Here is a 12,477-nt window from a genome sequence, read left to right on the forward strand (position 1 = left end):
ATGACGGGCTGGGGCCCGGGGCCGATGGGCTGGGGCCTGGGGATGGGCAGGTGCTTCCGAAACGGGCCTTAAGGGCCTGTCCGAGACACCCGGCCGTGGCACCACAGCCACTGTGCTTCAGGGAGGGCTGGGGCGGGACGGGACCCTGGAGCACCCAGGGGCCTGCAGAGGCTGGGGCTGCACCCTCACCGGCCGTGGCCTGGAGAGCAGTGTGAACCTCTCCCAGATGCCACAGGGACATTGCTGCCACCGCTGCCCCGGTGTCCCTGCGTGGCCTGTGCCTTCCCCACTGCCCTCCCGGGGAAAGCTCAGTGCCGCACAAGGCTGGGGCACTGTGGTCACCCGGGGGTCACCATCCCCTTCCATTGGCACTTTCTCCCACCAGCAGATGCAAGTGTCGCTTGCTGCCTGAGGCTGATGAGCGGGGGCCCACTGGTGACCTACAGGCAGCTTTTACGTGACTTTGCGGATTCAGCTAAAGCCAAGCTCCGTCAGCGCTGCGAGCAGCGGCAGGAGGAGCGGGTTTGGCTCTTCCCAAAAGCTGCCGGTTCTTCAGGGCTCCGAGGGAGGGGAGGCTGGGTCTCTGCCCGCTGGTGCTGGGCGTCTGTGCGTGGATTTGCCCAAATAACATGTTTTCCGTTGGTGCTGGTGGCCCGGCCTCAGCATCTCCCCGGACCCAGCGCCTGGGGCAAGGAGTTTTTCACCTTTTTTTAAAAGAAGGAAATTAATTAAATTGCAGTTTTGGTTTTCTTCATTAGAGGGCAGTAACAGACCCAACTGGGGCCAAGAGCGATGCCCAGGAAAGGGGAGATCATCAGAAGGGGAAATCATTGGGGTGCACGTCACGTCCCTGCTGCCGGGTGAGCAGGGAAAGGGCGATAGTACCCAGTGGGACTCCATCGCCCACATCTCCTTTCCTTAGCTCTAGTTGTTTATTTGTATTTCCTCAGCCCACCCCTTTTTTGGTTTTCTCATTTGGCTACAGACAGAGCGCCAGAGTGAAATTCTTCAGAATTCAGGACAGAAATGAGCTCTTCAAAGGCTCTTCGGGTTACAGGCAGAAGACGGCTGCTTTAGAGCGAATGTAGAAATGGGGCAGCATTCACACCCTGCACGGTGAACAGCACCATCCAACACACTGGGAACAAAATGAGACCCACTCATTTATTGTCAAAAAACCTCAAACTTTACTTGCGTTTCTCTCAATAAATAATTTACAGTATATACACACGGTGACACTCCCGTGGGTCTCAACACAGGGAGGAGGTGGTGGTGGGGCCTTCTTGTACTGCCCCCCCCCCGCCTTTGCCTACGTTTGTTTGGGGTTTTTTTTTCCAAGTATCGGGTCTTTCTTGGCCACACTTCACCTTTAACCAGAACTGGGTCAAACACAACCAAAATAAAGTGCTTCACTGTTTGCTTCTAAAATAGGGATACCCCAACCACCATACAACAGCCGGCCACCACTGGAGTGCCCACCTGGACAGTGGGACTGCGCCACACCATAATTAAACAGACTCTCCTTGGCTGGAAATTACCCTTAAACCACAGTGCATCGTGCCGTAGGGTGACTGCTTTATAGGAAGGGGAGGTCTTAAGGGAAGCATTGACTTGTTGGCACGCTGTGGCTTGGCCAGCTAAGACTGCTCTCAAGAAGCACTGTGTCTTCAGAGGGATGCTTTGCAGAGCTGCTGTTATCTATGGGGTAGCACAGCAAGAAATAAATGTTTCCTCTTATTTCGTGACAAATTTTGGCTTTTAAAACTTGTGGTTTGAATTTCCAGGGAAGACAAAAACTTGGTTCATCGTTGAACAAAGGAAACAAAAAGTCCAAATGGGCCTAGCTGAGCAATTAGTGCATTGGGAAACTAAACTGTCCTGTGCCGTGATCCAGTGGTTGCTCTCCTCAGCGCCTCTGAACTGTGATATCCTTATTTCAAAATCTCCCCTAAACAGAATACCTGGGGCACCAGCAAACAAAGCAAGGAGCAAAGTAGTAAACACATATTTTCGTTTCTTTTCTTTCCTTAAACATTTAAAAACCAATTACATCTCTTCATCTGTACAGTCACACGAGATCAATGCCAGGGCTCTATATATTAAAGAGACAATATAAATTACATCCATTGACACAATTTTGCGTTTCTCTGCTGCTTTACAAATGGAGCTCTAGAGCTGTTAGGACACAATGAATAGTCACGTTGAGTATTTACACCAGGCTGCCTCTTGGCACCAGTTCAGACTGCCAAATGTAGCCTGTTCCCACCTCTTTTGGTGCTAGCTTGTCTCATCATGCTCAGAGACCTCCCTTGAGAGCAGGAGGTGCCCCCAACAGGAACACGTTTTGGGGCTTGCTTCTGGGAACTTCCCCCTGAGGAAAGGAGGGGAAACCCATCAGGAGGTCTCCAAGATGCAGACCAAAGGTGGTCTTGCTGTTTGTTCAGCGAGTGATGAGGTGAACCACAGAGGATCATGGACAGGAGGAGATGGGCAGCACTACATGGAGGGGGAAGGAGATTATTGATGGTTTCAAGGCAGGGAACAGACATTTAGAGGCATTTGGAGGGGGTGTGGGGGGGTGCTCTGCTGCCTCCCATCTCCTGGCTGGATTTCTAACATTGCCCCATTTCTGATTCAAGCCCAGAAGGGCTTAAGGTGCAACTGGTCTGCAATGGGGTTGCAGGTTGCGTCCCCAGGATGAGGAGCGGAGCAGAGACCTAGCAGCAAACAAACAGAGCGCGACACTCCTGCTCCATCCCAGGGCCCGGCCGAGCTGCAGGCAGGCGAGTGGGTGCAGGGCTGGAGGGAGGTGCAGATCGGGTCTCCCACTGAGCAGCCTCCCCACTGCCAGCTTTAGGGGACCGGAGAGCAAATGGTGTGAGGAACTCATCCAGCGCTGGGCAGAAGTTGCAGAAACCACTTGGGTACTGGCCAGGTTTCTCCCGTTGCCATCAAGAGTCCTCAGTGGGTCCAGGCAGAGACAAGGGAGCCAGGAATAAAACTACTGAGTGAATCAGCCAAATGAGCTGGCTAAAGCAGGAGATGCCCTTTGAACCACAGCAAATGCAAGCTGAGGCTTGAGGACTGTGTCCTCCTTCCACCCAGAAGATGACTGGCACCAGTGGCCAGGCAAGCATGGGACCGTTCCCAATCATTTCTTCAGCCCCTTGTACCACTTTCTGCAACTTGGGGCTGTGGGCAGAGCAGGACATGCCTGAAAAGCGGAGCACGGCCCCAGTGAGCAGAAAGCCCACCCTGCTGTGCTGGCCAGGTCTGGCCTCATCTGGCTGCTCTGTGCCCTCCCCATGGGCTCTGCTCTCTGAAGACAAAGCCACGTTCATGCACGCCAAGGTCACAGTCACCACGTGCATTTTTGGGACGTGGGAGAGCGCTACAGGGAGTTGGGGTCTCCTCAGCACCCACACTACTGGGAGGAGGAGGAAGAGGAAGAGGAGGAGAGGGGGAGGCGAGGAAGGTCCAGACAAGGTACAGTTCAGCAATAACTCCTGACTGGTCCCATCGGCAGCATGTTCCTCCCAGGCAAGAGCTGGGAAGGTGGAGGACCTGGTGCCAAAGAGAGGGGCTGAGGTTTGAGGACAACCCATGTGGCCCTGATACCCAGCCTCCCATGGTCCAGCATGATCATCTCATCCCTGGTTCCTCCTGCTCCCCTTTCCCCACTCTCCGTGGCGTGAAGGAGCAAACCTCTACAACAAGTACAACCAACACTGACTCAAACACAGCAGTGCTACCCAGAGGGCGGGGGGTCCCCCCGAGGGAGCCGTGTTGCCCGGGGCGAGGTCCCGTGTCCTTTCATAGAGGTGCAGCTTGTCTTTGTTGGAGTGAAGCATCTTCACATCCTCAAAGGCATAGTAAGCAGCCAACATGAAGTTGACGTCCCCTGTGGTGAGGAGGTCAAAGACGCAGGACTGAAAGTAGAGGTCCTCCACGGGCAGCTTTTCCCTGCACTTGGCCGTGGCCGTTTCGTACGTGAAGGCCTCAGGGGGGGCCGGCAGGCTGGGCCCCTTCCTGCGAGCACGACCCTCTGTGGTCTGAGCCGAGCGGATGGTCTGGAAGTCAATCTGTTGGTTGAGCGGACAACCGCGGAGGCACAGGTAGAGGCCCTGACTGTCCCGGTCCTCCACGGCATTGACCACCTCCTCCGGCATGCGCACAGCAAAGGTGAGGTACCGGCCCACCTGCCTCACCACGATGGTGGTGCCAATGTACTTGGCCTGGATCTCGATGTGTTGGCCAGACACTTTCTCAGTGATCTTCAGACTGTTGGCTCCGTGCTTGTCCCCACCATTCTTGGAGCCATCAGCAAAGGCAGCGGGGAGCTCGTCCATCTCTGCCTGGTAGACTTTCTGGTCCACACACTCCTGGAAGCTCTTGAAGATGATGGTGAGCTGTCGGGGAGGAAAGAAAGGAACACGGTTACCACGAGCAATGACCACCTGAGAGCATATGGCCACCACCGGGAGCATGAGAGGTGGAGGAGCTGCCTGCTCAGCCTGGCTGGGCATGTGGCTTTCAGCTCATAGGTCAGTGCTTCATCCTAAGAAGTTGCCTCAACGTTCAGGCACCCAGGCACGGCCATCCTGCTTCAGCACAGGGATGAGGACACTGTGTATGGAGGCAAGACCCAGAGGCTGGACTGAACGTACCACCTGGATGATCTGCGCTGTTATCTCGAGGCCCAACACTCCTTTGTAGCTAGAGCTGGGTGGAGTATCACTACTCACAGGCCTGTGGCAGCATGCCCATGCATGCAGCACTGTCTTGCCTCCAGGGCCTGGCAGATGGCAGAGGGGGACAAGCCCTGACTCTCCTAAAGGTGGTGGAGCTTCTCCTGTGGCTCCCATGGCATTTACATCCCAAGGGCTGGGCCTCTTCCTTTCCCTGCTCACTTGCAGACCAACAAGAGTCTTCTCCTCTGGACCTCGGAACACGTCATGCTCCATCTCAACCATGCAGACACACAGGTGTTCAACATATTCGAGTGGGCAGGCCCTTCTAGGGGTGATAAGGGCGCAGACTGAGCCCACCGCGCCTCCCCACCCTTGTCTGGGCTCAAACACAGATCCCATGCAGGAGGAAGGACCTCACAGTGCTTGCTTTTCCCTTGCTGACCCGGCTTTGGTGGGATGGCTGGATGAGAAGGAGGAAGAGTAAAGTTTGCACGGAAGGAAATGCAACTTGCTCTTCTTCCCATGCAAACTATGCTTCCTCTTCACTTCTTGCAGACTTGCTCTTCATCTTGTATTTCTTTCCATGAAGGAGGAGTGGTAGGGGGAGCCTCCTGCCACATGGCACCCATGGAGGGGCAGACTGAGACCTGGCCAGTGGGGCAGGACTGGAGTAGAGACAGTTCCAGCAGCCTCAGGTCAGGTACGCCCAAAGGCTGAGTGTGAAGGGAAAAACAGGCTCCCCAAGGACTGGGCTGGGCACGCTGGTGGCTCCCAGCACCTCTGCTCCCAGTGGTGCTGGTGAGGAGCCCAGCGCTGTCCAAAGCCCTGGCAATGTCCCTCTCCCCCACCCACTCCTCTGCTGAGTGCCCAGATGCTCCCAGCCCTGCAGCAGCCCTTCTCTCCCCTCCTCGGCCCTGTCATGAGGCACCACCGTGTCCTGGGTTTCAACTGCACTACCCCTTGCATGGACCTCCTGCTGCCTCCTCTGCGTCCGGCCCTGCCTCTGGCTGGCGGAAGAAGGGCAGACCAGAGAACATGGGGTTTTGTGCAAAAACACAAAAGAGCCCTATGGACCGAGAGGCTCCCATCCTTTCCGGCAGCACATGGTCCTCCATCAATGACCCAGTAGCGCTTTCCACAGCTCATGCTGCAGATCTCATGACTAACTCCTCCTCACCGCAAGCCCGTGAGGCAGATAATGGTGAAAAGGCTCAATTAAGATGGTGACCCTGGGATCCAGCCTAGAAGCTGCAGTTCCCTGGGGTCCTTAAGGACCAGTTTCCTCAAGCCAAGACTTCCTTTCAAGTTTCAGCAGGTTTTGATGGCTTTTGGTAGGTAAGGACTTGCGAACATCATTAAGTATCTTTAAGGTTTATTAGGGACAGGCCAAAACCAAAATGCCAGCTCTAGCTCAAGCTAAAAAGGTCAAACAGAGCTGAGCAGCAGTCCCTGCCCTAAATTTGCTTCTCTCCTCTCCCCACATGCAGGGAGAAGCAGAAGTCCCAGCCACGGCAGGACAGGACACCTTCCAAAAGCAAGAGGGTGCTTCCTGCTAAGCCTCCCCTCTTTTGGCGTACAAAGTGGCCTGTTAACTTCAGAGCTTGTGCACCATGGAGCAACATTAATAGTTCATCAGCTCCGGGTTCCTCCTGAAGCTGAGGCCGTGCCACACAAGTCCTGCACATTTTCACAGCAGCATATTTTCACTTGGGTTTTCTCAGTGTTTGCCTTGTACCTTCAGGATGTTTATTTAGGCTGTCAAAGCACATCCAGAACAGACTGTGCCCCACAAAATGCCTTGACTGGGCTGCAAACCACAGAGACAATAACGAGCCTGGGCAGAGGGGAACACAGCGTGAGGAGCTCAGCTCTCTCCAGGGTTTTTCCTGCAATCTGAAAACTCCCTGGAGGGCAGTCCTGGGTTTGCTTGGACCTTGGGTGTCCTCCAAAAGATGCCACCATCATTCCTGGTCTGGCTGTTCACAACCACCTGGTAGTCGCCCAGGTGGAGCCCTTTAATTTGCAATCCCTCGCTCTGGCCGTGATGGCCCTCTGAGCTGCAGCATCTCAGCCTGCTAACCGTGATGGGGCTGGATGCGCTCCGGGAGAAACCACAGGCCATTTACGTGAAGGTGGGGACAAAGGAAGGATGGGTGTCTGCCATTTAGGGCCAAATGCTCAAATTCAGAGGAGCCCCCACCTGGTCTTACCCTCCCCAAGGAGATGTGCGAATGGCAGAGGAGAGAGACAGTGGAAAGAAAGGCTGTTCAGAAGCACCTCTGCCCTTGCCCACCTCTGCCCACAGGGACATGCCCAAGGCTCACCTTGCTGGTGGCGGTGGCCGTGGAGCCAGGCAGCACCGGCGTGTTGGTGACCTGAACGTTCAGGTAGTTATTGTCTATGAGCGGCCAAGCCCCTTGCACCTTGCAGGTTTGGAAAGTGTCTGTGAAAGTCCTGAGGTGAGGGTCCCCGAAGAGCCCACAGTGGGTATAGTTGGGGGTGGCCGAGTGTTTGTGAAAGCTCTTCTCGTAGTGGCAGATTTCAGGGCTATCAGAGCGCTCCTGGCTGTCCCCGGGGGGCAATGTCCGGAGGCGGGGCTGGGATGTGGGGCCATCCTTGGAGCAGTTGTGTTGCCCCATGAGATCGTCTATGCCATGCACGGCGGAGTGGTAGGCCAGGTCACCCCTGCAGGTGCGGGCAGTGCGGCGGGTGCAGTGCGCGTAGGCGCGCAGCGCCGTGCAGAATTCAGGCACCTCCTCCGCGCCCAGGTGGTGGGAGCCCGATGTGGCCGCCCAGAACTCAGAGTTGCACTTGAGGATCTTGCATGGAGACGTCACTGCGGGAGGGGGAGGAAAACAAAGGTGGTCAATGCTTGCATGCCTGCGTGTGGGACACCCAACCCTACCCCCGGCAAAAGGTCAGTGTCCTCCTCCCACAGACCAAACTCATGACATTGGCTCTGCCGCGTGATAAGGCCTCGCTCGCCAGTTGTGACCCTCTCACATGACCCAACTCTCATGCATCAAAGCCAAAGAAACCAACAGGATCTGCCCCGATTTCAGCCAAGAAAGCAAAGAGCGTCCCCCTTTTAGATTAATGCTCCTGGGGGAAAACCAGGGTGTGAAAGAATGGGCCATAGTCATTAGCAGCGATAAGACAGCATCATTAATGCGGGGGGAGATGCAGCTGGGTTTTTAATGCTTTTAGGGTTTGACATTCACAGCTCTGTGCTGCACAAATTCCCGTGCACTGTGTCCAGACCGAGCTCTACCAGCGCAAAAATCCGTCCACCTTCCTTTTCCTCCTTCGTGGGCATGGGGAAACTGAGCCCCAGCACGGCCGCTGTGCCCCAGCCACATGTCAACGTGCAGAGGTTAGAGCAGGATCTGTCCGTGACCACCCCTGCAGCAGAGCCAGCGGCCACCTCACCATCCTCATGGCTGCAGCAGCGCCTGCCAGTAACCCCGTGCCCCTGGAAAGAACCAGGAGCCAAAAAAACCTCTTTTTTGACTGCTGCACAGCTCTGCCCAGCCCCAGGAGCCCATTCCCCACCACAGCCCACTGAGAGAGAACAAGAGGTGGAGGAGAAAAACCGGTGCGGCAGGGTGCAGGGATGCCAGCTGAGCCCCCGCCTCCCCTTTGTGCCCGCCTGCGTTGCCCACGCGGAGGCGAAGGCGAAGGCGAAGGCAGCAGGGCTTTTGCCCAGCCAGAGCCCCAGTGCTTGCTGGCAAGGCGGAGTAAGGCAAAGAAGATTCAAATCCTGCTTTTTCCCTCCACAACCTCTGCCCCCTGGGGCCTCCCTGGAGCAGCCTCGAAAGCAGCTGTACGAAAAGCACATGGCCATCGCTGCGCACCGCACAGACACCGCTCTGCCCCTGCCAATCTGGAGTCTTGTTGGGCCAACCCAGGCTCACACCACTTAAAATTCACGGTGTTTTCCTTCATCTCCTCTTAATGGACCCCCTCGGAGGGCTTGGAGACAGGATGGGCTTAGGCACAAAAGGCAGCAGAAAGAAGGAAAGCCCCACCATTTCCAGATGCTTTCATGGTGCCTCTCGCAGGCATATACGTATATTACTGTCTCGGGGTTTGCTTAGAAGGAGGCTGGCAAGGCATCTGTGCCAAAACCGTTTCAGATTTGTTTAAAAAGAAAGTTACAAACCCCAGTATTGTTTCAGGGAAAACAGTATGTTTTAGTTTTAAACATCGCAGTGCTGGAAACCTAAACACAGTTGGTGCTGGAAAATCAGAAAGGGAGACCAGGGCCATAAAACACGACGCAGTCCAGCTTTAAGAAACAAGCCTGTCTCCTCTCCCTTTCCAAGAAGAGTCAAGCGCAAATAGGAAATGGTGACAGGTTCCTCACAGTTTTAAAACTCGTGTTTAATAAACTCAGATGCTAGCAACAGCACCAAGAACCCAGGAGCTGTTTTGTCTTGGCAGCATCTCATTTAAACCTGCAAGAAGCTCTGTGGAAAGCCTTTAACTCGTCATTGACCAGAGGTGACTTGGTCACAGGCTTTTGACCTGGGACATGGGCTCATGTTTCTGCTAAGCCTTCTGCATTGTATGGCTCAAATTTAGAAATATTTATTATTTCATACCGCTTTCTTTTCTACCCCAAGAGTGTGGTTTTCCGCCAAAGACATTTTGCTTATCAGTGGGCTTCCCATCACAGCCAGCTGGGTTGCAAAGGAGTATTATTGCTTCTCCCAGGTGAGAAATGGGATGCAAACAATGTCTTGTTACCAGCACGCAAAAAAGCCCAGCTCCCCAGTGCTGCCCACCTTGGCTCTGAAGGTTACACATTCAAACGTGGCTGTTGCAATACGCTACAGCTAACACAGTGCCTAAACCCAGAGGGAGAAGTAAGGGATGGTATTTAATGCTGGCAGCTGCACACAGTAGCACAGTCAGAGTGACAGGAGCAAGCGAGTTTGCTGGCACAGGGAGTGCAAGCAGGGGCGTTTCAGGGCAAGATGCTCGTGGTGTGGGTGTGGGTTTATCAGGGCGGAAAATAAGGAAAATGCATCTCACTCCCTGTGATGAGACTGTGAGCGTAGCTTTGCAGATGCCCCAGGACCCTCCCAGTGGAAGGCAGGAGTCAAAAAAGCGTGCAGGAGCGTGACTAGTCCCACTATTGCCAGTTATCCCAAACGGTTGTGGCATGAGGCAATTAAAATCATTGCTTTCCTAGTAGTTATGCTAATGCACAGCTAGAGGATACCTTGAGGTTGCATGCGGCCGAACACGCTGTCACTGCAGTCAGACTTGCCAGCACAGCCCCAGGAGGAGCTGGAAGACATGTCCCTGGCCGTGCAGGACCCACACCCCCCACTTCACCTGACAGCTCGCTCAGGCACCAGGATGCAGCGTGCAAAGCATCCCACCCAGCCAGCCGTTTGCAGAGCCCAGGCTGCTGCACGCTCTGGCTGCTCCAGCCCTTCAGCTGCTGCGTACAGGGGACTTTTTTTTTAATAGGAACGAAGCCATAGCCTGTTGTTCTTTAAGGACATGCTTAATTCGCTTGAATCAGGAGATTCAGGCATGAGCTGTGGCAGCCTACAGACAGAGCAGCCCTCCGACACTCAGCGCTGAACGCGTCCCCATGCCGAGCATCCCCCACTGCAACACTGCCCAGGGTCACGCATGACTTTATAAGGTACCGAGTTTAAAAAAATCCAACAGAACTGAGGGCAGGGAAGCCCATCTCCTTCCTCCCTGGGCCTGAAGGGGGAGCGTTCTTCTTTAAGATGTTATCGCTCCGGTTTTGGCACCCATTCCCTTTTTGCTGTTTCGCTCAGGGCCCCATATAAGGCCAGATTTCCAAAGCCAGGTGCCGCAGCAGCAAAGGCAGCCTGCGAGCAGGGCTGCACGCCCTCCCGGGCTGCTCACGCCTGGGCTTTCCCATCGACACTTCTCCAACCACACCAGTGGCCACCGAGTTTGGCAACCCCCTCCGGCTGCTGGGGAGGGACCGTGGCCGATAAAGGCTGTGGAGGAGAGCAAACACAACCCTCTCCCCCTCCTGACAAGCACGCCTTGCCTCGTCCCTTCTGGCAGCAGCTTTGGCACAGCGGTGCAGGCTCATCTGTACCCAGGCCAAGAAATGATGTTTATTCAATTTCGCATAATCTATTTTCCATCGACTCACAATGGATCTGCTTTTCAACCACAGATGACTTAGCACGGAAACAAATCCCTCTCAAGCAGGAACCCAGCAAGGCTCTCCTGGGATCTGAGAGGCACCCCTGGGTCTGGGTGATGCCACCACCCTTGTCCATCGCAAAGGGGTCCTTCATCCCAGGGACGGGTGACTTCAACCCCTGGTAGCTCAGCCACCTCCCAACCTCCCTATCATCTTCTCCTTTCAAGGCCTTGGTGCCACTTAAACCAAGGACAGAATTTGCTTCAGTATCTTGAAACCAATGGTGTCAGTAAGTTTAACGCCAGAAGTAATCATTAAATCATCGGGACTAAGACAGCCCCCTGTGCGTAGCCCCGTGCCCCATGTTTGTTCAGGTATACCTCCCATGAGGACTTCTGTGGTCTGCGTGGGCTGAAAAGCCACCCCTTTCCTCAGCAGGCTGTTTCAGGAGTTTATCACCTTTACAAAACACGGGTCTTGGTCCTAAGTGGATTTTATCTGACTTCATTGTAAGGACATAAAAAGAACCAGTGATTTTCTCCAAAGCAGTAAAAGGTCCGCTGCTAGTAACCAGTACGTTTCCCACAAAGATATTTACACGCTGCAATCGAGTCACTTGTCAATCTTCTAGATAAGCTAAACGGTTTGCACTTTTAAGTTCTCACTGGAAGGTGTTTGCCCAGCTTTACCATCAGACCTCCCTCCAGCAGGCTTGTTTCCTGCAAAACCTACCACCCCGCCAGGCGACACCGATGCTGGACACACGCTCACTGCTCTCCCAAGGTCACCCCTTTCGCCGGGCCACTGCACCGCAGCAGGCACCAAGATGTGCTGCTTGGCCAAGACCTTTTCCAGAGCACCCGGTTTGCAAAGCACCGGTCCTCCATCCAGCAAGCATCCCATGGCCCACCAAACGCATGCTCAGGAGCCTGGGGTATCATGCGACCCCAGCCCCACTGCTCTGCCCTTGTCGTTGGTACATTATATTAAATGTTAAAATTAAGTGTTCAAACATATTATATGCACACATCTAACCTTAACAGCCTTTTAATTATCAGTGCCCCCCCTCTTCTCCCTTCAGCTGGTATCAGGTTACCTGGATTTCTTTTACCCAAATCATGCTCTTTCAGAAAACCAGTACAAAATCAACAATTCATCTGTTCTCCTGTAATTTCTGTAGCAAAGAGAATTACTGGAAATTAATTTCAGTAATCAAAAGCCAATTCTTTTAAGACTCTTGGGTGTATGTTAACCAGACCTGTTAATTTTAAAGTGCTCACTGCTAAGAGATGTTGTTTAATATCCTCTTGGTTACTAACGGGCTGGAAAGTATTTCATCACCCACATGTGATGCAAATACATCATCCCGCGTGTTTCCAAATACATAGATTGAAGTGTAGATGTGCAAGCCTCACACATGCAGTAAAAGGCTTTTTTGGAGAACACAGTAAAATGTAATTGCCTTTGGCCTCAGATCTGAGCACCTAGACTTAGGCTCCTGAACACATATTTATTTAAGTAATCTAAATAAACATATTTATGCTGACACCTCAATAGGAAAGGCACAATTCTTGGAGGTGCTAAATACCAGCAACATCTACCAGATTCAAGATGTGGGCTGCTCAGCTCCTGGGCAGA

At 53.8% G+C, this 12,477-nt stretch overlaps 1 protein-coding gene across 1 annotated transcript in view; it reads right to left on the reverse strand.

Annotated features, from left to right (window-relative positions):
• Positions 1–1,313: 1,313 nt before the first annotated feature.
• RGMA (repulsive guidance molecule BMP co-receptor a) overlaps positions 1,314–12,477 on the reverse strand; it is a 35,049-nt gene continuing 23,885 nt past the window's right edge. The window contains exons 3-4 of the mRNA XM_080394315.1: positions 7,016–7,527; positions 1,314–4,409 (exon numbers count right to left, since the gene is read on the reverse strand). Of these exons, the coding sequence (XP_080250441.1) occupies positions 3,708–4,409; positions 7,016–7,527 (1,214 nt within the window). The 3' untranslated portion in view covers positions 1,314–3,707. The remainder of the gene's footprint in view (positions 4,410–7,015; positions 7,528–12,477) is intronic.

This window comes from Falco punctatus, assembly GCF_963210335.1.
Source record: "Falco punctatus genome assembly, chromosome: 7".
Lineage (NCBI taxonomy): Eukaryota > Metazoa > Chordata > Aves > Falconiformes > Falconidae > Falco > Falco punctatus.